A 25,890-nucleotide genomic window follows, 5' to 3' on the forward strand; every position below is an offset into this window, starting at 1 on the left:
ATGCGTGAACTAACTGGCGCCCTATTTGAATAGTTGTTTTCCAATTTTTCCCCCGAAACTGATCCCCCCGAAGAAATAAAGCGCTCAAAAATAGTCAATTCTTTAGTTCTTATATTGAATAACAGATAAAATACAATATAGGTACAATAACTCTCAGCCGCACATGAGATTAATTCTTACAATTGTTATCGATTGTTTCGCCTCTTGCAAAACAACCCGAAAATATCAATTGTCCTTCCATTTCCACAAGATCATTGGATAAATGATAAAAAACCTGTCAACAAGTATAATTCGTTTGTTCACGAGACAACAGTTGGTGGGATTCGGTTGACATCATCGAGTTTTAAAAATATCTAGTGAAAAAATTCGGAAATTCAATGCTCAAAAAAATACACATCCGCACGCACTTCACATCTTGTACGCCTCGCAAATTCAATAGAATTTTTTTAATTAACTGGATGGGATTGATTACTACGCCGCTATATCGAAGAGGTCGAAGATTCCTTCGTTCTCGGAGAGGTTGAAGTGATAATCCTTGTCAGTCGGTGGAGGACTGAGACTGACAAGTGGTCCACAGACTGCAATGTGAAGAAAAACACCGCATAATAATTAATTAGTCTTGATGTCAAAATATCATCAATAATAAATTGAGATACTCACAGTCCGCGTAAAAGTCCTCCAGCAGATGACCATCTGGTCTGATGAGATCTGGAAGAATAAAAATTATCATTATTATTATATGGTGTCAATATTCTCAATCAATGATTGTTGAGCTATTGACTCACTGGTGGTGTTGACGTCACCGAGGATTATTTTGGCTTGCAGTGCATCCACATCTTCGTGATCCTCGTCATCAGACGTCTCCATCTTTGTACTAGTTCTGGACGATCTAGAAACAAAAAAATTAATATTTTGTCATTCAGAGAGTAGAGTAGAGAATCGAATTCTGCATAGGGATTTTTTGAGATATTTTCTCATAAATTTACTTTCGAAAACGAAAAAAATGTCGGATCAATATCCAAATGAACTAGTTTATTCTTCCAACCGTTCATCCCCGGATTGATCACCTAATTAATATCAGCTCACTGCAGATCGTAAATATATTCTCCATATTCACGAGGCGAAATAGAGCTCCACAATTTCCATTATCATCCCAATAAAGAGAAAAAAAATTAACAATGAAAGTAGACAATTACCTGGACAGCCGCCTGTTTGGCTTGTTCTCCTCTCTCTTCTCCCCCTCGATTACCTCCCTCTTGATATCATGAGAGTCTTTCTCGAGCATGGCCTCCAGCATCTTAGTGTCGTAGTTCTCTGCAAGACTGGGATGCACCGTGTAGACCTTTATCTCACCGCCTGTGCTCTTAAGGAACATCTCGAAGTTCTGCTTGTCACTCTGAATACACTTGGACAAGTTGGGAACCTTGAGGACGGTGTCTGAGGGTGCCTGAATCGCCAGAACAAAGTCCTCAGGGAACTGCTCCTTGACGTCTTCGTATGTGATATAGGCAAATTTTCTGTTCTTGAAGTCATTCTCAATGTTTTTTATGCTCTGTTGGATCCACTGCAGGTGGAGGTCCAGGGTCGCCTCGTGCTCCTCAAGTTCCCGGAGCTCGTCTTTGAGGTCCCCAAGTTTCTCGCCGGTTTCGTCGGAGTTGCAGCCTGGCCCAGCTCCCCTGAAGAGTTTTTTTAAATGACAACAAGAATGGAAGGACGAGCAATCACTTTTTTTGTGAAAAATTTAATGTTTGTGAAAAAATGACGAAGATATTCGCATACACTGAACCAATTTTAAATTATCAACAAATATTAGGGCTCTCACACCACATAATAAAGATGTAAATACTCACTTCCACTGTATCGAGTTCTTGCTTTTCTTCTCAATGAGCCCAATCCCTTCGAGAACATTCGTAATATCGTAAATCCGTCGTTTTTGTCGTACCTCGAGAATGTCTGCAGCCTATAAACCCCCCAAGAACCCCAACAATCAGCGAAAACCCTTTAGGTTATGTGAAAATATCCCCCAATAGCATTTGCCCCATTCTCGCGGCCGCCCTAGGGCCCAAGCCTTACGATTCCTATAAAAAAATTCAAAATTTCCTCTCCAAGGGGATATCCCGAGGCTTTTTCACTTCCAAAGCAATTTATTTTGAACTTCCCGCAAGGACAAGCCGTAATGGCGTGACTTAACCTAAAAATCCATCACTTGTTATGGATGTGGAAAAAATTGGGGTCCCCTTTGTTGATGGTTTATACTCACGACTTTCAAGTCCAATACTCCGTCCTTGGCCTTTTGTAATAAATTGACGAAACGTGTTGTTAGCAAACCCAGGGATTTCTCAAATCTACTCTGCTGATTATCTGCCATTACAAGTGTTTTAACGGTGGTAAATTTTAATGTCAAAAATTTTCGAAAACCATAGCCCGAGTCACTGTTGGCCTCTGTCGCCTTCGAAATTGGCGCAACCACAGCTGGGGGAGCGCTGTCGACGGCGAAAGTGCGAAGTGTCTTTTGGCGGTAGAGGGAGAGGTCGCGGGTTTTGTTTGAAATTCGAGGTCTTTGATTGGGGAATAACGATCCTTCTTAATTGGGGAGGGGCAGACGATGCTTTAAGGAGCTTTTGAAGGAGATAGCACTTTTCCCAGATGTTTTTGATCGATTATTTATCGGCCTATTCCTGATTTTGTTGATTTTTCAGAGAAAAAATTGATGAGTGTCACTCCCCCCTGCCCCAAATAATGAATAATCATTAAAAATTCAATCATTTTTTATTATTAAAAAACATTTCTATTAATATGTACAAATAAACGGCACTTCTGCGATAACATTTTTGCGATTTACAAAACGCCATAATCCTTTGCATTGCCCGGTTCAGGACTGGGGCTCGAGCTAACCGAGCTCAACGTCTCCTCCTTAACCTTCAGTGTGTCCTTCTCCTTATCCTTGCCCTTCTCCTTCCCCTTATCCTTCTTCTCCTTCTCCTTTTCCTTTTCTTTCTCCTTCTCCTTGCCATGTTTATGGTCATGCTTGTGTTTGTGCTTGTGCTTATGCTTCTTCTTGTCCTTTTTCTTTTTCTTCCCCTTACCCCCTGACTCGCCCTTCCCCTTGCCGTCCTCCTCCTTCTTGAACATCCCAGGCTCGAAGCCAACGGGCCCCTGCGATCCCATCCCCATGAGGCCGGGAAGTGACGCTGAATTATCGGAGTAGTACTCTGTCTTGATCTTGCCCTCCCCAGGAGGCTGTGGGCCCCCTTTAGCCTCAGAACTCTGTGGCTTCGATTTCTTCGCAGCTGGCCCATTCTCCCCCCCATCGGGCCCACCGCCTCCCTCTTTGATGGGCGAAGCCTTGCGCTTCGCAACTACAGAAGTCGACTCCACTTCGCAGATGTCATTCTTCGGAAATACCGCATTCTTCACTATTTTGGACTCCTCCCTCTCGGGACTCACTTTTCTGGGCTTGAGAACCCCCGCCAGTTCAGGTATCGGCAGGCAGTTGGGCCTCTTGGTCCCATAAAGTGTGTAGTAAAGGTCCACAAAGTCACATCGCAGCTTGGAATCGTGTGAGAGCATTCCATTCATAAGATTCCATATCCTGTCGACCAACTCAGGTGTGTCCAATCTGTGCCTGTGGGCACGTTCGAAGGGAGGATTCTCAACCATGAGTCGGACGAGTTTGTGCCTAATACCGGGATGTGGATCCATCTCAGCCATGTCCAAAAGAAACTCCAGATCCTCCCATTTACCGTCTACCCTCGTGAAATCCACGAGGGCCTCGAGGGCCACTATTCTTACCTCAATGAACTGTCCGTAAGCCGCGTAGGCCTTGAACAGGTTGGCATTGCTCGGCAAATGGCCGAATTTCTGGAGAATCCTGATTACCTTGAGACATGCTACACTCACTGTGTACTTGTAGCAAGGCACGAGTTTCTCGAGGTTGAGATTGCGCGTCACCTGGGGGAAAATTAGATATTTTTATTGTAGCAGAAAAATATAATCATCAAACTTCCTCAAGTACATTCCATGATGACATTGGTCACAGTCTCCCTACGCTCACATTACCCACATTTCTTATTCTTTATCGACAAATAAATTGAATTACATACCTCTTCGAGGATCGCTTTCGTATCCACTGAGAGTGACTCAGCTGTAATAGATGCGCCATGTTGGACACTGATAACAGGTGTGACAGTGGCACCAAGGGCCTCAAGCAGTGCAGCCCTGTAATAGTTATCGGAGTACCTGTTCTTGCTGTTATCATTGTACTTGAATAAATCCATGAGAAATGCCAAGACCTCAGGCTGACAGATGCCATGAGCGTTTCTGAGGCCCGCCATGGCAACTGGAATAGTCTTCTGCAGGAAGTAATGCTGAAAATTCGAGAAATTATTCTGCTTGATGATCCTGCGACATGCAGCTGAACCATAAAGCTTCCTGAAAATAGCCAACATGGCAGGTGGTCCTGCCCACGTTCCCACCATAGCGTTGGCTACTTTAGTCAGACAATGGGCAGCCCTGAGCCGGACTTTATAGTAGCAGTGCTCGTTCTCGATGGTGTCAGTGAGAGCTAGTCTGGTGGCCGGCGTCGAGTGATGCTGGAGTGCCTCGATTGCCTCCAGCTGGGCAGTCACATCCCTCTCGTGACGCAGCTGGTACTGCCACTGGTAGTCTGGCTGTTCAATTTGAACTGATCGCATCAGAGTAATATCCGGATCCATGCGTATCCACAGGACTGGCGAGTCGTCCATGGCAGAGAGATCCATGTCGACTTCCTCTCCCGTGCACAGGGGAATTTTTTTCTTCTTGTTCCTCCGCGATTTGCTGTGACAGGTGATATCCGCCTTGGCGCTTGTTCCCTCGATTTGAAGGGTGTGCTTGAACGTACCGTCCAACTCCTGAATGTTCACCAGCAACGGTCCCACGTATTTCCTAATGCCCTTGGAGCTCGCGGTGTCCTGACGTATCTCCACCTCAACAGTATTTCTCTTTCGATTGAACACAAAGCTCAGGGAGAACTTGGCGTGACCACCTGTGCGAACCCACTGATCTACAAAAACCGCCATATCCTTACCAGTGACTGTGAATATCGCCTTGGTGAAGCCATTGGTGGATAGGAGCATGTGGCTCCACAGGCCTGAGTCAATCTTCTGCTGGGCTGCATTCGTCGCAAGAGACAGCTGTTTGTTGAGCACCTGGAGGAGGAGCTCTTGTCCTATCCTGTGCTCCATCATTCGTATCACCAGGTGCGCCTTCTTGCGAAGGACCTCGAGATACTTAGGGGACATGGTGTGGAGATTGCGAATGGGAAAGTAGAAACCAGGATCGGGAGTACGGGGAGCTGGGGCTGGAGTGTTGGCGGCGATTGGGAGGGGAGCTGGGGGTTGAGAGGAATCGAGAATTATTCCGCCAAATTGCTCCTCATACTTGACTACCTCCTGCATCTCGGCGTGTATCCATTCACGGTATTCGTTGTTGCCGAAGCACTTCTTCGCATAGAGACCTGTCAGGTATGTGGAGATACCCTTGGGCAGCCACGTGTCTGACCAGTTCTGCATTGAGATGAAGCAGCCGTAGAATTGCTCAGCAATTGCTTGCGCCATGGCTTTTTTTGTGATGTACACCTGATCTATTATTGCAGGGGAGTGGAGGAGGTTTGTGTTGAGGATTGACATCGTGGCGTAGGCGTTTATGTCCTCGTCTATTTCATCGACGAACACCTGAAGATGATTATTAAACGGTTATCAAAATTTTTGAGGGTAAATGAGGTTAAACATTGATTTCCCGTTGTGTGTTCTCACCTGTTTGTAACAAGAATAAGGATATCTGTTGGACAGCGTCTCCTCGTAGAACTCGAAAGCCTCGTGCATGTACTTAGCTGAGACCTTCAGCGAAGGCAGTAGTTGAGGTAGGCAAAAGTGGGTGACCTCGTGCATGTATGGGTCCACGAAGATCTCAAAAGGTCCCACCGCCAGGGCAATGTTCGGAGCACAAGCCGGTGTGTTCAAAACATAGTGAAATGTCTTTCTTCTCATGTCAGGAGTGTAAACAACCTCCACGAGATCTCCACAGGATACAGCAGTCATCGTCTCGTCAACTGTGAACTCCAGCTTCCAGGTGCAGGGCTCGGCAAAGCTGTCGATGCAGGGAAACCAGAGTCTCGATGAGTTCTCGTAGCTGTAGGTGTACATGTGTGCACCTCTCTCAGCCAGACTCCCCTCGCAATTCGGCACGACAAAGTGAACACCACCCTGAGGCTGCTCCAGGGAGAACTCTATCCCTATTCGAAGCTTCTGATTAATCTGGACGAGGCTCTCCGAACCCTCGGGCATCGTTATCAGGAGCTCCCCGGAGTTATTGTCAGGGTCAACTTTTTGTGCTGCTGCCAAATGCATTGTAGAGAAGAACTCTAGAGAGCGTTGCTTCTCGTCTCCCTGGCAGATGTCCAGAAAGGGATCGAAGTATTGGAAGGGGGCCTCCAGGGTGTCGTTGAGACAGACACGATAGATCCGGCATTGTCGTGCATTCAAGCGAATCTTCAAGAGGCGATCACGTAGGGGGACAATTGTCAACTCCACGAAACCAATTATGCTCTTCCGTTGGAAGGAGATGCCCGTCAGAGAGACTATCTGGTGGGCTGTGTTAACAAAAATGGTTTTCATAGATTTCAAGGGTCTCAGAGATTTTGGCTCTTAGTGGAAGTATTCGATTTCAATGAAATTGGCAAATGTTGCCAAAAATATTTCAAAATATAAACATATATATTGTTTTTAATGAACTTTGTAAAATGACCAGTTATGATATCCGAAATTGAATAATATTATTATTGAAACATGAAAAATTTAAAAAGAAATGGACGCCTTCATTTTACCCATCCTTGTTTTATCTTGGAACTCCCAAAATATAAGTCCCATGACAACATACTTGTTTATATGACTTTCGAATAAAGAACAAACAGTAGATTTTATATAATTTAATGCATTGCTTAATCCCCATGACCATATTCTGATATTCGCCCTAAATTTATCTCAATTTCTAAGTAAAATTAACTGTTATCAAGACCTAAACACGTTTGGACAATCCTCTAGCCTTCATATATTCAAAATGGAACATTTCTGAGTGAAAAAAGTACTAAATTATTGGATACTTATAGTTTAAATGGCCGAGGGACGTCGGCTGTGCGTTCCTTCTTCATATTCCCATCGAGAATTGGATTATTTTTCCCCAATTTCGACAAACAAACTGACAGTTTCTGCCCTAATCTTTGGTTAGGGAAGCTACTCTTCTTCTTCGTCACACGCAGGCGCCATTTTGGATTTTAGTTTATGTGTAGTGGCGCCACTGGCGATTGTTGTTGTTGCACTCGTGTTGTGTATGTGGATCCGGCGTTTTGTACTCCAAACAAGTTGCTGACTATTATTTTTCATAATTCCAGGGTTTATTATATTTTTTAACCCCACAATAAAAATATATCATGGCTAAACATCATCCCGACTTGATTTTCTGTAGAAAACAGCCTGGAGTCGGTGAGTTTGAGCCTCATAACCCCGAAATTTAGTTGTCCCTCCTCCGAAATGATTAATTAAACAACAAAGTAGAAAGATCATGTTCAAGGGTCAATAACTCAAGATCTCCAGATTAAAATTTCCATCACCAAATTGAATGTCGATAAAATTATTTTTTGTGACTCATCTACAATTCTGACATCATCTGGTTCACCTTTTAAGCAACATTTTTTGGAAGATAACGAATGTGATTTGTGTATTAATCCTGATAATCAACAATTTTTGTTTCGCAGCGATCGGGAGATTGTGTGAAAAATGTGATGGAAAGTGCGTAATCTGCGACTCGTACGTTCGTCCCTGCACTCTGGTGAGAATCTGTGATGAATGTAATTATGGATCATACCAAGGCAGATGTGTAATATGCGGAGGTCCAGGTGTATCAGATGCCTACTACTGCAAGGAATGCACAATTCAAGAAAAAGACGTGAGTTAATTTTCCATAACCAAAAGATCTCTTTTCTAAATCGGCAATAACTACTGATCTAATGATGCAATTTCCATTGGTCAAATTTCACTTTAACGAATAGCAAAAACCTTTAATCTGAATTTAAAAAATCCTCATTTCACTCAGCCAAAGGGGAGATATTGAGAATGGAAAATTTTTTATTCCTTTCTCTATTTGTTAATCCCAGTAATATGTCTTTAATAATTTCATTTTCTTTGTAGCGAGACGGTTGCCCAAAGATTGTAAACCTAGGCAGTTCAAAGACAGATCTATTCTACGAAAGAAAGAAATATGGATTTAAAAGAAGATAAGCATAAACAATTCCACATATGACATACGATAATAACGAATAATAAACAATGAAAACATTTTTTAACATCATCTATACTTTATTATCTCTATTTTCATGATTAAAATTCTCCAGACAAAACAATTGATTGGAATGTCCTGACGTATGAATGTAGCTTGCACATATGTATCATTCGTTAAAATTCTCTTTTATCGTTTAACATGCAATATAGAAGTCTCTAAAAAATATCATCGAGTCTAAACACAGTGATGCAATTTGCCTGAATAATTAGTGTTGGTTAGTACCTTCGAACGCAAATAAAACATCTTCAAGTTTATGTTCATTCAGTGAATCTCGTAATAAATTTTGTAAAAATTAAGTAAACTGTCTTGACATTGGATTCGACGCCACAATTTCGTAATTCATCTATTAAAATGCCTCGCAACGAGTGGATTAAATTCCTAATTGAACATTTTTCATGAATAATAATACTTACGCAGTAATTGCAATTGGATCTACAATTTTATCACGAATTCTACAGTCTTAAACACTCGGTGTACCCCTAAAACATCATTTTCTACATGATAATAGTCCCTAACTGGAGTTAGTTTGCCTCAAAAATATCCTCACATTTGGTTTATTACTCTAGTATTGACTACAGACAAACAGCATTGAACATATCCGGAATTTTACAGTTGATTAATCGATTGGGTCCAATATACTAATGAATTAATAGTATAAATAATCCTTGCAAAATTACGACTTAATTTCGAATGTCTGAGGAATATTCATTATCTTCATTCACTAGCTAATATTGTCGTTGCCTAAGTTGTCATGTTTCCGTTGTCTTCATTGTTTTATTTTAAAACCCATTAGGTTTTTTTCTTTAAACTCCCCTCGTTATGTACAATTATTTTCTTCTTATGCAATTGGAAGAGTTTATCGCAAGTTTTTAATATCGCCATCACAAAATATATCCTGTACATTATTCGTTAACTTATGGAGCATTATTTCATCGCAGAATTGTCACCTGGAGCTTTACATTTCGTATGAAAATAGTTCATTCTGGTGATAATCTTAACACTTTTAGGTTCAATTGTTCAAGCTTTCGTGATTACTGGTGAGATACGTTTCGATTCAGGAGGGGGGTATACGAGCGTAACTCTTGAGTCATTTAAAATTTTCCTTTTCACTAGAGGCAACTGATCATATCAATGTCGAATAAATATTGGAATGGGGATTGTCTCAGGAAAGAGTGAATGAAGGGTGAAAGGTCATAGGGGATTTTTCTTCGTAAAGTTAATTTTTTGCCACGAAGGTCTTGTGATATTTTCTCCGAAACCCTCACATTTTCGATATAATAAAAGAATTTGTAGAACGATCGAATGTAATTTTCCCCAACACTTTAATTTTTTTCATTAAAAAAATCTCAAATGATCTCGAAAACCAACAGATTTTCATAAAAATCCTTCTGACTTTTTCTTCTAAACCCCCTCGTTATCAAGATAATCCCCTATTTATCCAGATAAAGCCTCATTCACCAAATCTCTTCTTAGAAGATCATTCTCCCTCAGTCATTCCTCCCTCGACCTCCTCATGAATTCCGCCCTCTCATCTGGACAGTGATGAGCTAGCAACGGACCTTCCACTGACGGCAGATTGAAGACTCATCATGGAGCCCCTGTAATGAGCCGATGGCAGAACCTCATAGAAGTACATCAACTGGGCCTTATGAGCACTGATAGATGGCAGGAATTCTCCTTCATCAGGATTCTTCCACTGGAGAATGTAAGTCCCAGGCTCTTGGATGATGTGTGTCCCCTGGATGCTCTCCCCATCGTGGCAGACAACACTCGATTCTACCTTGACGCAATCCACCCCCTCCCTCCACTCCTTCATAAGAGCCCCATCGAGTTGATCACCTTGATCACCTGATGCTGTACCATTTGGTGATAGATCCGCCTCTATCTTCTCGTGGAGGAGCGTGAAGATGACGTTGTGACGCATTACGTCAAAGTCCCAGGTGAGAACAGCTCCTGGATCATTTGTGTTTATCGCAACATGGTGAACCTGACCGTGGGAGAGGCTTATCGAATGATAGAGACTGTGCTCGTGATCGTTTGAGGGCTCTAGCTCTAGGCGGTAGAGGTTCTTCGGCACCACTCCTCCCTCGTTTACATAGGTCTGGAAGACAACGGGGTTTTAAGGATCGTTTAACTCTCACGATCATTTGACCCTCACCCTGAGGGTCTTTGTGAGTCAATTTGACCCAAATAACCCCCACGGAGGATTGACCCTCAAAAAAATATTCTTAAAAGTCAATTAAGGGTCACCATTTGATTGTCAAAATGCCTTTAAAAATGACCCTTAATGATTTTTAGTATAAAAAACCGAATAGCACTTGATTGAGAGTCAAATGACTCGACATTTGGATCTAAAGCTCCAAAAGGGTTGAGGATCAAACAATTCTCACGTTGTTTGACCATCAGACTATTTGCGTAGATCTGGAAAATAACCACAAGATGTTTTCAGGGTAAAAGCACTTTGACATTTTCATAATGAGACATCTAGATGAGTTGTGGACATTTAAGTGAATTTCTGAATATCTGTTGGGTTGATATTCATAATTTATTCAGGGATTTGTTCACTAGGGAATGAAAAAAGTGATCATCACTATCAAGAGCCCTCTCAAGTGTAAAAAATTATTAAGAGAATGGGAAAATTGTACATCATGGATTCTCTAGTACAAATAATTATAAGAAATATTGAAAACTGCGATAGGATCGATAATTCTGGGGGTTATTATGTTATTTGGGGACCCCCTCCCACTATTTTAAGATCTATCCAAACTCTTTCGTCCGTTTTTTGACAAGAAATCATGAGAGAGAGTTTTTAACGTATTGAATAATGTCTCTGTTCACACTCAAGGCCTCTTGATGTGTTTTGAAATTAAATTCTCGTGTATTCTCATCATGTGCTGACTCAATAACTACTAATAACCAATATTTGCCAGTGACAATGACGATTAAACATCATAAACAAAAGTGATAATATGCAAATTTCACAATTTTGATTTTGTATTACACAATTGCACTTTAACTTCTCAATATTCTTACACTGCTGCAGGGTGTCTCGTTAATGTAATACTTCGATGGTATTGTCAGTTGTTCAACAGAAATACCCTCCTGATGCCAATTCAATCAATTGAAATTAAAAAATCAAATGAAAAAGAAGAGAATTTTCAAATTGATTAAACTATTCAACTAAAACATATTATCATAATACGAGAATAATTGTTTTCTTAGGATTGTTTACCTCTGACGGACCCCCGAGGAAATCAGGAATATACTCCGGATCTATGTAATCAGTCAGCCCTCCCTCGTTCTGCTCCTGATAGTCAGTTCCACAATAGAAAATAAATTTATTTCTCGTATTTTCATCTGTAACAAAAAATTTTTTTTATCCATTTTTTTCTGCATAATTTTCTCTTCAAGACCCCTTTGAATTAAAAAAATTCTTACGTATAAATGTGCTGATGAGAGTCCATAGTATGGGAAAGCATCGTGGAGCTCTAATTATCAAAACTCGTCCCATGGTCTCAGGATAATTAGCTTCAACGATTTCAATAATCCTTAAAAGTGCCTGGCAAATGATAAAATAGCATAAAAAGAACCTGTTGGTTTCCAGATAATCAGTAAAAAAACGAATAATTAATTATGCACGGGATTTGTACACACTTTGATACCAGGTCTCCACAAATGTCTCATATTGAGCCCCTCAAGATCGATGAGCAGACACCACTGGGACACCGGGTGCCCAAGGACAGTGGTAGCCTCCTCCATCAGTGAAAGTCCCTCCTCGCATATGTGTAGAGCCTAAAAAATATTTGTGTCTTTTGGTTATAACATTATTTCAAGGTTTGGGGTAGTTGACGAGGTATAACATACGAGTAATAATAATTCATCCTCTCCGATCGATTTGAGCAAGCCCTTGACGTCCATTTGGCCTAATCGGAGAATGTAGAGGGGGCGACCATCTGTTAATATACAAAATCATGAAAATATATTTTTTTCGAAGAATGTTCTTTTGATCTTCCGGACTTTTCATTGTTATTATGGCTGAATATCTCGAATAGAAAGGGAAATTGTTCTTTTATGGATTCCAAACCATTCAGCAAAAACCAATTTCAATTCACTGATAGATTTGGACGCAATGATATACCTGGGGATGGATTATGAACTCTGTTATCGTTGATGATATTAATCTTGAAATAAACATGACATTGAAAAGCTCAGGGAAAAAAAACGATTTGTTGTTTAGTGGTGTAGAGTCGCAAATAAGCCAGTGAATGAACAACTACAAAGTGAAAAATTAATTAGAATCTAAAGGTCTTCCTATTAGTCAATACATGTGGGAGGGGAGATAAGTCAATTTGATGAGAAGTCTTGGGTTTCGAAAAATATTCACCAGCCATGAAATTCACCCTCAAATAATTTAAACCTACCTTTATCACAATGATGCCACCCCCCCGGAAAATAATTCTTCACAACCTTCGGCGCCTCGTACTCCTCCAAAAGCCTGTCAATCTGATACTTCTTCCTCCAGTGAAGGGACTGCGTGAGCATCTCCTTGGACTTGTCCACCATGAACTCCCTGGCTCTCAGGAATCTCAGGAGTGTGGCGTCACTGGGTACGGAGGCACCTCGCAGTTCCTGAATACTGTTCCTGAGCTGGACAAGTCTGCTCTCCTGCATCAGATCCAACTTCCCCAGGTACCTCTCAATGTAATCCGAAGACAACTGTGTTTTTGTGGACGGCAACTTGGCCTCAGCCTCGCTCTTCTCCTCGATGATGATGTCCTCATCTTCCAGGTCTTTCTCATCCGAGCCCATGAGTTTCTCTGGCTCTACCCACGCCTCCACCGAGGTCACTCCCTCCTTCTTCAATTCATTGATGAAGAACTCGATGATCTCCTTACCCTTGGCGATGTTCTGGGCGTACTGCTTCATCGCCAATTTCTCCATTGCATTCTCAAAACCGAAGAAGTTCTTAATGTCGAGGCTCGCCGTTTGCTCGAAGCACGTCCACTCCGGATTCTCCGGATGTACGAAGTAACGACACTTTTCTACTACAGCAACACGTGCCGCAAATGACTCGTTCCATGCCTCTATCTCAAGAATGGAGTTCCGTCGGTCCAGGACGTTCTTCTGAATGAAGTAGATGAAGTCGACACCGATGATTTTCTTTAGAATGTAAGGGGCCTCGACGTTCAGCTTGCACCGACGCTCGGTGGTACGGATGGCGCCATTCTGGGACTCCTCGTCAAGAGTCACCTCGCAGCCGACGAACACCGGGATTTGGGGACACGTCGGGAAGCGTTTTTCGTATGCCTGAGGGAAAGGGATTTTTTTTTTATATCATTTATTTTTCTATTTTTGGGGAAATGAGAGGTGGTGGTTTTGCTACAGCGTCTTCAAGGGGTGGGTGATTCAATTTCTACGGTTATGGGGGGTCGCTTGACCATTGAGATCCTATGAGGGTCAAACGAGACAGACGTTACATAAACCTTACGAAGTTTGGTCTTGAGAGGCTAATTAGGTCAACCCTTAATGGCAAATCATTTGGCCCTCAATCAGGAATGTCTTCTTCATAATCCCCCTCTTTCTCCGTTCATTAAAAGAATTCATAAATAGTGAAGCAATTATCCAGATAATTCATGAATAAATTATTCTAAAACCTTCATTTCCATAATTTTAAACGAATAACATTTTCCGTTCTGTGGTTAAATTCTAATGAGTCTTTAACAACCGATAATTTGTACACCGTGATGAGCGAGAAATTGCATGCAGCAAATCGACAAGTCACGTTAAATCTCAACATTAATTCGAGGTACGACACAGGTGACACGTGAGTTGATGCTATCGTTTCTGTATTCATCTCTGAAAAGGCTTTAAATAAATTCGTAAAGGGCTTTATTTCCCCATTTCCACACGAAACGGGGGGCTCAGGGAATTGAATGAATTATGAGCTCCGTATTATTCCGAGGCAAATCGTCTTGGGAATTATTTCTTAAGTGGCGTGAGAGCTTTGGAAGTATTTTTAAACCGATCATTTCCTTTAGTTTCCATTGATTTTACGTCTCCGACTGCCACTGTATGACGTTGTTTCCGTGCAACGGGTGATGCTATATGTGACAATTGATGAATTATTATTATTTTTTGAAAGTGGAAGTTTTGTATTCAATTAATAAGGGAATTGATGAATTTTCCGTTATTTCTCTGGTGTTTCGCTTACGAGGCGAAAAAGTGTGATTTCGTTTTAGTTTTTTATGAATATTTCGAAAATCTATGAAAGGTAGAAGGACATTGCTGAACATTGTGTCTGTATCTCGTGAAATTTTCCACAGGCAAGGCTTTAGTGGAATTTTCCGAGTATGTTTTAGATGCTGAGATATCCAATAAAAACAAAGTGATAAAAGACTGGAGCAAAGAACCAGATCAATCCCAAGGCTCTAGTTTCTCCTGAATATCTCAAAATCTCAGTGATTTACAAAAGTCATCATCATCATCATCATTATCATTTAGACCTCTTTTGTGACAGGTCCTTCATGATATGCTCCTATCTCCTCGGATTCCATAATAATCATCGAAAAGTGAAACTACAACTCTCCAAAAATGAATATTTATGATTTTACTTCTTCCAAACAAACCCTATCAATCCTCGAATTTAGTGCCCTCTTTCATTCTCCCCCAACAGAACGAAAAAAACATCCAGCAGTGACCCTTGACATTCCCACAAACTCGATAAGCTCTCAACGTGCTAGTGAATCCATATCTCTATCCAAATGCCATCATGTGCGCATAACAACATCACAGGTACATACAACGTTTCAGCTACCCGAATGTCCTCGAATGACCCATGCTTTGATGATATTTAATGACTCAAGATGACTAATAAAATCCAAAACAAACCAGCATGACGAGAGGAAAGGGATGCTTGTAGACCCTCACGGGGGACTGATATTGCTGGACCATTTTCACTTGTTTAACACTTGAGGTTTTCTCCAACTGCACTGTTAATTAGGTTTAATCATTTAATCAATGGAGGGGTAAACTTGGAGGTGGATTTTTGCACTGTTATTTAATACTTGTCACTGGGTCCGACGTCACGGGACGAGTGAGAGGCGCTTGGTCAGAGCAGAAGAGACGCCAGGCTTTTAAACGTTAAGGCCTCCACGCAAGTGGCGATTTTTAATCGTCAATGTCCCCGAGGGGGAGAAATGATTTGAATGAGTCAAAGGCTCGTGTTTTGACAGGGTGGAAAAATGATTTTCGAATGATACAATAAAGGCGGAATTGCACTCAAGGAATCTTAGATATCGGAGAAGCTGGAATGATTTTTTTAGTGAGCGAAATTACTAGGGAAATTGACGTAATTTTTTTGTTCATACATTTGACAATACTGTGGGAACTAATGGTGTAATTTTGACGAGGTAGTGCTCGTTTTGAAGAGGGGAAAAATACCTTTGAAATGACAAAAAATTGGAGGAATTCACTCAGCGGATGCTGAGATATTGAGGGATGCAGATAGAAAGTTTTATCAACACTTCTAGGTTATATTTTTGTTGTGAGATATGAGGGTTCAAACGACTTAAACCACTCGTCAGGGGCTTTAAATCAACTTCGGATATTTTTTGCAGCAATTTTGGTGGTGGGTGAAGGAAGTTAGGGAACTTGACGTGATTGTTTTTGTTTGAGGAAATGTTGGGGTTTGGAATGCTCTGGGGGGTTGCTCTCTTGGGACTAGGGGGGGTTGAGGGTTCTATGGGGGATCGATCGCAGTTCTATAGACAATGTTTATTCAAAGGTTATTCGCAGAAATGTCGGCACAGTGAGTTTGTTTTATTTAAATAATTGAGTTTCCAAATCGATGATATGTAACGAATCAATAGGGCACTTTTGTTGAGTTAAAAATCGTTGTTATGGATATGAAATCTTTATAAAATAAAAGAATTGCGGAAAAAATTAATATCGTCGTTTGCACCTTGCAGAGGTGGACTCCGAGATTCCAGGAACATCCTTGTTCTCATGGTCTTGCGAAGAGGATTGTAAATATGACTGCATGTGGGAGACAGTGGATCACTTCCTGGAGCATGGACTGCAGATCCCCCAGTTCCATGGAAAGGTAATAATCGTATTTGTCTCACTCGGCTTCAGGGATGTTACTTGGAATGTTTTGTTTCCAGTGGCCCTTCGTGAGGATTCTAGGACTTCAGGAGCCAGCCTCTGTTATATTCTCAATTATTAATTTTTATGGCCATCTCCGGATGTACAGGCGGTTCAGGAAGGAGATCAGGTCCTCGTACCCAATGGCCCTGATGTGGACTTATTTAGCAGTAGTGAGTGCTAATCGTAATTAATAAATGGAAAAAATTGTTTATAATCCAGCAATTACCATTATATTTGGTATTCAAGGTCTGCATGAACGGTTGGTTTTGGTCAGCAGTGTTCCACGCTCGTGACAGACCCTTCACTGAGGTAATGGACTACTCCTGTGCCTTCACAATCGTCGTGACCCTCTTGTACTGCATCCTCGTGAGGATATCTCACAGGAGGAAAAAGACAATTGTCCTTATAACATGTGCCTACCTCAGTATTTTATTCACTCACCTGTCGCATTTGTGGTCGGGAAGAATCAACTATGGATACAACATGAAACTGAATATTTTTTGTGGTAATCAATCACAGAAACTCATTAATTAAAATGTCAAATAATTTCAATGTTAACTTGACGGTTCTTTTTTAGGATTTTTGACTTTCGTGATCAGCATGATTTGGTGGTACAAAAATTATACAAAATTGAGGTATCTATACCTCATGGGGTGTTTCAATATTCTGTCTGCAGCTGTGACACTCCTCGAGATGGCAGATTTTCCTCCAATTTTTTGGATTTTCGATGCACATTCCTTGTGGCATGCCTCCACAGCTCCATTAGTATATTTTTTATACAGGTAAATTATCAATTGGGGAATATAATTCAGTTTTTAAAGAAGAACAAATGATTTGACTTCCAGATTTATGATACTAGACTGCCAATACTTGAGGAAAAAGCACAGTCAGGTAATAATCGATGATCGACATGTAGAGTAGAATTCCACGACGAAAACCCACTAGGAAGGTAGAAACCTCGACATGACCTCTTAAATAATATATATTTTATTTTAAAAAATTTTTACACTGTATAAACGAAACGAATCATCTATAATTTATCATCAGGTAATCCCCTTAATTTAAAACATGACGAATGGTTTCACCACCAAATATTCGAGAAAGCACGTAAGTCTAGTAGATGATTAGGTCTCAGACACTTATCATAGTATTTTTTTTAATTCATATGATTGGTAATTGTATCAATTATGTTTGTGCTTTTGTTATGTTAAAAATTAAGATTTTCAGATCGTAAAATTGAAATTTTGACGAAATAGGAATGTTTTATCAACAATTAATCAATTTAAAATTTCTCGTTAAGCTTGAGGAAAATGGTTTAAGTACCAAAATGCAGGTCGTCATTCTCCAAAACTCGTTCATTAACTAATGATTTTTTAAATGAAAATGAATTGCCGCTGTAAGGTAATAAGTGACGTAATTTGTCGATGTATTGTTTATACTGGTTTGAATGCATCTAACGACATTGTTTCGATGTAAATTACAAAAATTTAAAATTTGTAAATTAAATATGACTATCTTGTCTTCGTCATTAAGAAGTGCAAATATTTAATTGCATCCATTACCTAGAGCTGCGTATAAAAATGATCGCACATTCCTCCATACAATTAATTAAATTGTAATTAACTGATGTGAATCATCAATAATTGAATTGTGAAGTGTAAATAGAGATAATAAAGTTTTGTAACAAACTCCAGGCCATTCAAATAATCATTAAAATTGTTTTAAAAATCTTTAGTGCCTTTGGATTCTAAAATAATCCTCAAACCTCATTTTTCATTCATTGTAATTTTTAAAAAATAGAATTTAAATACGAAATACCTGAAATTGTAGGATTATTTTCACAAAATTGCGCTCCAAAGGTACAAAACAGCAGCTGCAGGAGATGTTATCTAAATATTGAATTATATAATTATCACCTTGAGCTGCATATAAAAATGATTCATGTATTCCTCCATACCTTTAGCTGTTTAAGATAATCATGAGAATTGTTTAAAAAATCTTTAGTGCCTCTAGATTTCAAAATAATCCCCAAACCCCAATTTTCAACTGAGAGAGTGATATTTAGACGTGAAAATTTGGAAATTATCTACCATAAACCAAGCACCAAAGAGTAAAACCAGCACCTACAGTAGATGTTACTCATAAAATACTGATTTCTCGTAAAAAAGTTACTCAAACCATTAGAAACTACTTCACATGGATCATTTAGTTAAAAAATAACTGGTATTGGAGTTATTTTGATGGGACGCTGCCTTTCGTGAGCTATCACATAAATGCAAGGCTTCATTTCGTCAAACGCTACGTTACAAACTCATTATTATAAATACATAAGGCCATTAGTACGTAGTTATAGGCTCAAGTCTTCTCTTTTCTGCAATTCTGTTTTTCCTGATTTGTTTAAAAAAAAAAGCAATATTTTTCTTTAAAATTAAAATTGTAAATGGCAGTTTCTCTTCTTTTTCTCTTACTTTCTCCTCTCAATGCTTGAAGAGTGCCTCATGCTCTGGGTTATCATCCCTGTGTTTTTCTAAATTACCAGAGAGAGTTGGATCTGGCCTGCGACGTTTGAAGAATCCAAGTTTCCATAAGACGATTGTCAAAAGAATTAGAAGTAATAATCCAGCAACGATAGCCACGATTATTATCCAAATTGGAACTGGCTCAGCGTCTTGCTGGTCTCCAAGGTCCGGATAGGCTATGGTTTCAGCCTAGAAACACCGGAAAATAATAAAAAAATATTGTAAACGCCATTAAAGCTGAGAAAGTTGATAGAATTAATTTTATTTCTTACAATAGCATGATCATTTTTGAGATCTTCCTGCTGGATCTCAATATTCGGAGGGATGACGATCCTGGCATTGGATCCTATTTTGACTTTATCGACTTTAGGGTAATCTTCCACGAGAGTTGAATTCCAGAGTCTAAAAGGAGAATTAAAAAATTTATTCTGAGAACCAATCCAGTGACTTATGGATTGATTGATTGATTGAGAATGTTTACCTGGCCTTGACTGTTATCGTGGCCTCTTGCTTTCGTTCTAGATTGTAGATTATGCAACGGATGTCAAAACACTTGGCAGTACCTCCTTTGCAATTCTGTGGATCAATAAAAAACCCTTTTCATTGTATTCACGATCATTTAATATGACTATAACGTTTCTGGCTTCAGTAACTTATGTCTTAATTCCTCATCATTTATCATCATCTTCACTTGATCTGCTACTCACCATAGACACAACCTGATGTCGATGTCCATCATCATCCACGACAGTCCTAGTATTAACGACCTTCTCCGTGTCCCTTCTCTCCCTCACCCGATTACCAGTCGTCCTATTCCGCCAATAGGCCGCAGGTGCGGTGTCTCCAGTGTTGTACAAGGGATCCAGATCCTCATAGCTGGAGCTCCGCAGCAGATCCAGAGGATTCTCCTTGAATCCCGCAGGGAGGAAACACTCCCCGGAGTGACTGACAATTGGTTTATCCTCAAGGTACAACAGCCACTTGCCATGAGGCTTATCATTGGCGACTTCATACGGCCATGAAATAAAAACCTCAACCGTTCGGACCTTCCAGGGGCCCTCATTGAACACCTCATAGATGTGCGAGACCTTGGGGCCGACCTGGTCCAGTCTCTTGATCGCAGACTCCCCCACAACTTCACCTCCGTAATACGCCCACTGGGTCTTTGCACTTCCCTTGATCGACAGTTCCGCCCTCTTGACGACAATCGCCTGCAAGTTGACAGGGGACTTCTTGCTGACCTCCTGGGACGTCGAGTTGGCGAATATTTTGAAGCCCAGTTGGGGCTCATTGTCCTCAACCCCTTTTGGATCGAATCGAATCTGGAGGCTGACAGCGTTGTCCTTCCGGAAGGGATTACCAATCGCACAGACGACGAGAGTTGCGTTGTGAAGGTTGCAGATTATGGACTCATTACTCTTGGAGGCGATGTAGTTCAGACTGGGGGAGTGAGACACGAACAACTGGGCCTCATAAGCCGATTCACCTATGTTCGCTGCATTGACGTCCACTATGACCTCTTCCACTTCCCCGAGGAGGAGTTCGTAGAAGCTATAAGGAAGTAGGAATTTAAAAACAACGTCCCCATATTTTTTATTCGACTTTCATATCGAACATTAAAAAATCGAAGATACCAGTGGTCTAAAAATAAACCTGGAGGACATTTTTTTCATTACGATATATCGATATGTATCAATTATCACAGAAATCAACACTCACTTGGGTTTAATCGGTGAAGGTGCCAGTTTAAGTTTCGCCTCGACCCTCATATCGCTCTCACAGATATCATTATCCCCGCAATCCTTCTGGAAAGTCGCCTCGAAGACCCTCGCGGCCTCCTGTTGATTGAGAATCGGATAATTATTGATATCCGTCAGAGGTTCTCCCTCCCGCGGCATCTTGGGTTCGTCTTGCACGAGAGTGTAATTCACTCGGAATTTTATCGGCGACTGAATGTCCCTGGTGTTCTCTTTCAGGTATATGACCTCCCTCTGGCAATGCATCAACTTTGTCGCGTCCAGGGTGACGTTTCTGTTCACATAGTGCGCTTTGTTCCTTCCCGCCTCGAACCATACCCTCGAGAACTTCTTTTGTCCCGTAAACGTCTCGGCCTCGATATGATAATTCAACTTCAAATTTTGCATTCCCTCGTTCTGCCTCAAGGACTCGGTCTTGCAGCAGGCCTCGAATTCGAAGCACGTAAAATTCGATGAGGGCTCGGCAGAGCAGCCGATCCTGTTGGGGTCAATGGGCTCAATTTTGTCAACATAAGAATTGTTCTTTGAGTATCTGATGAACGTGGTGATGTCGATTATCTTGCGCGCCCTGAGGAGAACAACGGCGTCGTTGTCGTAAGCCCCTATCAGCAGGTCTGGATATCCATTTTTATCCATGTCTATTCCTCCACTTAGGGAGTAACCGAAAGTTCGCAGGGGGACTGGGGTATCCTCGGAATGGATGACCTGTAATGGAAGAATGAAGAGCAATTGAACGTTTGTTTCACTGCATTTTAATCAACTATTTTATTTTTCGTAATTAAATAAATAAATAAAGAGGTTTGTCCTACCTGGGAGGGAGTGGTCAGGATACCGTTCTTGGATCCCAAATAAATGTAGACGGTGCCTTTCCCCTCGTAAGGGGCACCAATAGCCAAGTCCTCGAACCCATCGTGATTCAGGTCCCCCAGGTTAGCTAGGGCGAAACCAAATCGGGACTCCTCGCGGCCGACTAGCTTCGTCGGCCGGCAGTTATCGGAGTCGCGGTTGCTGCGGCAGAGGGAGGTGTACACGTAGACAGCCCCTCCTTCGAGTTTATTAAAGTAGAAGGGAGCTGACACCACCAGGTCAGTTTTTTTGTCACCATTCACGTCCAGGGCGGCTATTTCGTAGCCGAAGGACGAAGCGAATTGCTCGCCGTCGAGGGTCAGGGCTACGTCCATATCAGGTCTGAGGAAATTAATAATTTTTGTTTCTTTCAGGATTAATTTAGAACTGACTTTAAATATCGAGCCCGGATTGTGATATTGGCAATGGGTAAAACGTTGCCGAGCCTCTAGCGAATGTTTTGAGATCATGACATAAAGTCTGGAGGAGGGGTGGGGTGATCAACGAATCCTCTAAAAGATGAGTTAATCTACCTCATTACCAGTTTACGACAAACATAATCATTACCTGAAATCCTGTCTCGTTAGAATGACCACCTGTCCAGTGCCATTAGACCTCGGTGCCCCAGAGGCGTAACTAAGTCCACTCCCGAAAAAATTGCCAACCGTAACAGACATCCCCAGGTAACTATACTTATTAACAGGCGATGCGTCCTGCATGGGGGCATGATAAACCGTGCTGTCCCTTGCCAGATAATCATCAGAGACCGTGAACAGGTACAGAGTCCCCCTCCAGGTGTGAGGCCCAGGGGTCCCAATGACCACTCGATCGTCAGAGGTGAGAACTCCACTGGTACCTGCCTGACAATAGCCGAATTGCTCGTGAGCCTTGTTGGTGGGCTTCCCCGAGCACGGTTTTTTCAGGTCCTGATACTTGAGGTCCTGTGTCAGGATGTAGCACTGGCCCTGTCCCCATTGGGAATCAGCTGTCTTCACTATGTGACGGTGCGCACAGACCATTACCTTCCCTCCAACTCCCTGACTTCGGACTGTCACACCCAACCACTGGCCGTCCTTTATCTCGTCATTTCCGGGTGAGATCAACTCATCGGACTCGATATCTGGAAATTTAATGGGTTAGACGGGAACTAGAGGTGTCTGGCACCCTGAGAAATGGCGGAGATGAGGCCAATAAAAGTCACTATTTGAATTGTATTGTGGAAAGCTGATTTCCTCATTTTTTTCTGTTCCTGGGCTTCCCAGAACCAAAAGGTCCACCTTTTGGTTTCAGGACATATTCATTGCAAAAATTATGAAGTTTTTGTACATGTGCCTAACATGAAGTTTATTGAAATCAAATTAATCATTTCTCAGGGTCTGGGGCCAGCAATAAGTGTTTTCAGCGAGTAAAAATGTTAGTAGATGAGCAGTGAAACATAAATTTCAAGACACATTTTTTGTGGGAAGTTGAATTCCCCATAAAAAAGGAGATCAACACATTAAAATTTACCATTTCATCGCTCATTGGTTGAATATTTCTCTCAAAAACGCTAGCTTGCTTCACAAATCCCCCAGCTTAGGGCCTTTGGTGATGTTAGTGGTCAATTAAAAGTTTGAGGAGTGATATCTGTTGTTGAAGCAATAAAAACTGTAAAAATGATCATGAAAAAAATTTTTCATTTCAATCCCTCAAACGTTCTGAATAGTCATCATTAAATTTAGCATAACGATGTGAATATCATCGTCCATCATAAGCCAAACGAAGCGAATTGTGTGAAAATGTGTTTTTGTTCGAGCAGAGGACTTGTTCTTCATGAGAATACACATGTTATCTCATTCAGGATGCTTAGCCCAGCCTTTTATTTTAGTGCATAATTCAGCAATTGAATAATTCTAACAGCAGCAGGACCAATCACTTGCTGAAATATGCAATGACAGATGCATTATGAAAACCTTAATGACGATTGTTATTCGCGTGCCAAAGCAGCAATGCAATTGCCATGCCTGTAATTAATAAAAACTTTTCAAAAAATCGAATCATTCAAATCATTCTCCACCTTAATTCCACTTACTTGGATCATTTAGACCATCTTCAGCTGTTAAAGTAATTCATAATTTGTTTAGAATTTTTACACAATGTTTGTTGTCTCGTACTTATTAGTTACTTATTACGATTGTATTACGGTTTTATATGGATCATTGGGTTGTATTAATCATGATCTACTGTACATTTATGTAATACCATGTAATGTTACACCAGGTCATTCCTCAAAGCCGATTGTTTTGCACGTCTCGAATGTTTATTTCGCTTTGGATGATCAACAAGTTACTCTACTGAATTGTAGGAGATTTGTTGTTGGTTTTTGGGGTTGGGATGAGGGCAGAAAGATCAACTCACTCAATCTGCCGTCTGTTATGACCTGTGTGCAGTCACTGGTAGTCGTGGTCAGCGGACACTGCCATAATGCCCCGGATCTGTTGGTACCGGGTTGTCTATTTTGATCCAGAGGCGCTCCCACTAGAATCCTGAGATTGTACCGGAATTTAGAGAATTTGGGTTTTGGAGGGTGAACGTAATTGTTTAAATAAAAGGAAAATCCAGATAATTAAACTATAAAGGCTCCTGTGTCCGTTCGAATTCATCATTTTATCTTCATTTATTTACATGACGCAGGAAATCATATAAATAATCATTGTACAGTACACAAAGTAGAGAAATAACAGAATATTTCCAAAGACTGTTCTTAATGAAGATTACGAAATAAGTCCGATAGAGAGGAAGTAGTGAATGGATAATTTATCAGGGCAAGTAATGATCTCATAATCAGCAGATGCTCTGAACCATTAATTTAATGAATTACCTCTGAATCTTGAGACTGCCAAAAGAATTATAAATTTATTAACAGCATAAGTTGTGCTGTCCAGCTGTTATAAATATAAAAAAATAAAAAGATGAATAAAAGGGTATCGTCGACACAATAAAATATTACAAGTGAAATAAGATGAAAATAAAATTCAAGTTGAATTAACAATACCTCCCGATGATCTCAACATTTCCCTTACTCATCTCAAAACTATCCCATAACGTATCTCACGAAACATGAGCCAGACAGTCTCAGCTTCGTAAAATTATGAATCATAAAAAAATAGACTCACAACAAGAGTTAATAGAAAACATGCTGTGCTGGGTGTGAGCACTGGCTTCTGTTATCTCCCCCCTGGCCCTCTTTCTGATGGGACACTAGGAGATAAAGATCCCCAAAACATGCCAGCAGAAGCCCCGGTCGCAAAAAATAAAAATAAAACAATAAAAATAAATAATATATAAAAATAAATTATTCACCAGCTCTTGACATTGTTCTCCGAATCGTCCTGATGTTCAGCAACGGAGTAACCGAAATAAGAGCCACTTACTCCTCGTTTTATGACAGGTATCCTGGGCTCCAGATTAAAACCGGAGGTACTGATCACTACACAGACTCCGATAATAAATAATCCGGTGTTATCCATTTTATTCAATCACTGGTAATTGTTTCGTGTTTTATTTGGTCATTTGGATTGGCAGTTTTAGCACAACAAAGAGCACTCGGGGATGAAATAGGTGAGATGAGGTGAGTTTTTCAACCCACACACTTCAGAGGGGCTTGGAGGTTCACTGACGAGAGAGGCGAAGATTCGTCTCCTCAACGCCCACGCTCCGTCGGCCGGCGAGAGTTCTTTCCTTTCTCCCGGTCATGGCGCATATTTAGGACTTGCGGGGAGGGGGATCTTGGTCGGTAATCAAGTGGAGTAGTGCAAGTAACTTATCGACTCAGGATAAAGAAGGTAATACAATGCCTGAAGGTTCTATAGTGAAAAGTTAATCAGGAAAATTAAGAGAAGAGCCACATCATCATTAATATTAATTAATTAGAGATCGATTCAATTGAACTGAGGTACCTCACGGACAGTATCAACTGTCTTACCGACTACTGGTAATAATAGGCTTCTCCTAGTTGGCTCATTCTATAAATAAACCGACGGCGTTCAAAAATAATTCGTCATTCCTGAAATACATTCCCGGAGGAATTCTCTGTTTTCTCTCTCAATATTATCCTTACGACTTGCATAATGACCTCTCGATCCTCCCCAGCGGCCAACGACCCGCGTCATCTCCATCGATTATCATCTAATCAATCGAAAAATATGAATCTTCATTTCAACATGTCTCGATTTAATTTTAGATCCGTTGTGCCCCATCATAGCGTT

At 40.9% G+C, this 25,890-nt stretch overlaps 6 protein-coding genes across 9 annotated transcripts; 2 read left to right on the top strand and 4 right to left on the bottom strand.

Moving 5' to 3' along the window:
• Positions 1-89: 89 nt before the first annotated feature.
• On the bottom strand, positions 90-2,471 carry LOC135160114 (transcription factor E2F4). The gene is made up of 6 exons (XM_064116301.1): positions 2,261-2,471; positions 1,851-1,960; positions 1,197-1,676; positions 786-889; positions 661-708; positions 90-578 (listed from the first exon to the last, which is right to left on the bottom strand). Exons 1-6 carry the CDS (start codon positions 2,366-2,368, stop codon positions 472-474), a joined length of 957 nt encoding a protein of 318 aa, XP_063972371.1. The 5' UTR covers positions 2,369-2,471; the 3' UTR covers positions 90-471.
• A 279-nt stretch (positions 2,472-2,750) lies between these two features.
• LOC135160805 (transcription initiation factor TFIID subunit 2) lies at positions 2,751-7,310 on the bottom strand. Its single transcript, XM_064117829.1, has 4 exons — positions 7,148-7,310; positions 5,796-6,635; positions 4,104-5,714; positions 2,751-3,951 (listed from the first exon to the last, which is right to left on the bottom strand). The coding sequence occupies exons 1-4, from the start codon at positions 7,187-7,189 to the stop codon at positions 2,839-2,841; spliced, it is 3,606 nt and encodes a 1,201-aa protein (XP_063973899.1). The 5' UTR covers positions 7,190-7,310; the 3' UTR covers positions 2,751-2,838.
• Positions 7,311-7,335: 25 nt separating this feature from the next.
• Positions 7,336-8,541, top strand: LOC135160809 (PHD finger-like domain-containing protein 5A). Its single transcript, XM_064117837.1, has 3 exons — positions 7,336-7,520; positions 7,793-7,983; positions 8,226-8,541. Exons 1-3 carry the CDS (start codon positions 7,469-7,471, stop codon positions 8,313-8,315), a joined length of 333 nt encoding a protein of 110 aa, XP_063973907.1. The 5' UTR covers positions 7,336-7,468; the 3' UTR covers positions 8,316-8,541.
• Positions 8,373-15,473, bottom strand: LOC135160807 (protein real-time). 2 transcript variants are annotated; one of them, XM_064117832.1, is made up of 8 exons: positions 15,265-15,473; positions 12,798-13,683; positions 12,241-12,329; positions 12,031-12,168; positions 11,815-11,935; positions 11,609-11,733; positions 11,410-11,478; positions 8,373-10,477 (listed from the first exon to the last, which is right to left on the bottom strand). In XM_064117832.1, the coding sequence occupies exons 1-8, from the start codon at positions 15,325-15,327 to the stop codon at positions 9,905-9,907; spliced, it is 2,064 nt and encodes a 687-aa protein (XP_063973902.1). In that variant the 5' UTR covers positions 15,328-15,473; the 3' UTR covers positions 8,373-9,904. The 2 variants fall into 2 exon arrangements, with proteins under 2 accessions (XP_063973902.1, XP_063973904.1); XM_064117834.1 differs by lacking the exon at positions 11,410-11,478.
• Positions 13,975-17,702, top strand: LOC135160808 (post-GPI attachment to proteins factor 3). 2 transcript variants are annotated; one of them, XM_064117835.1, is made up of 7 exons: positions 15,640-16,183; positions 16,344-16,477; positions 16,539-16,691; positions 16,768-17,026; positions 17,099-17,303; positions 17,367-17,470; positions 17,569-17,702. In XM_064117835.1, exons 1-6 carry the CDS (start codon positions 16,054-16,056, stop codon positions 17,440-17,442), a joined length of 957 nt encoding a protein of 318 aa, XP_063973905.1. In that variant the 5' UTR covers positions 15,640-16,053; the 3' UTR covers positions 17,443-17,470; positions 17,569-17,702. The 2 variants fall into 2 exon arrangements, with proteins under 2 accessions (XP_063973906.1, XP_063973905.1); XM_064117836.1 differs by lacking the exons at positions 15,640-16,183; positions 17,569-17,702 and adding an exon at positions 13,975-15,168 and having other exon boundaries at positions 17,367-17,503.
• LOC135160806 (integrin alpha-PS1) lies at positions 17,491-25,343 on the bottom strand. Of its 2 annotated transcripts, XM_064117830.1 has the most exons (10): positions 24,986-25,343; positions 24,041-24,168; positions 23,715-23,738; positions 22,211-22,763; positions 21,607-21,985; positions 20,760-21,502; positions 19,748-20,591; positions 19,522-19,616; positions 19,313-19,442; positions 17,491-19,229 (listed from the first exon to the last, which is right to left on the bottom strand). In XM_064117830.1, the coding sequence occupies exons 1-10, from the start codon at positions 25,150-25,152 to the stop codon at positions 18,999-19,001; spliced, it is 3,294 nt and encodes a 1,097-aa protein (XP_063973900.1). In that variant the 5' UTR covers positions 25,153-25,343; the 3' UTR covers positions 17,491-18,998. The 2 variants fall into 2 exon arrangements, with proteins under 2 accessions (XP_063973900.1, XP_063973901.1); XM_064117831.1 differs by lacking the exon at positions 23,715-23,738.
• Between the last annotated feature and the right edge of the window lie 547 nt (positions 25,344-25,890).

Source organism: Diachasmimorpha longicaudata, chromosome 3 (genome assembly GCF_034640455.1).
Source record: "Diachasmimorpha longicaudata isolate KC_UGA_2023 chromosome 3, iyDiaLong2, whole genome shotgun sequence".
NCBI lineage: Eukaryota > Metazoa > Arthropoda > Insecta > Hymenoptera > Braconidae > Diachasmimorpha > Diachasmimorpha longicaudata.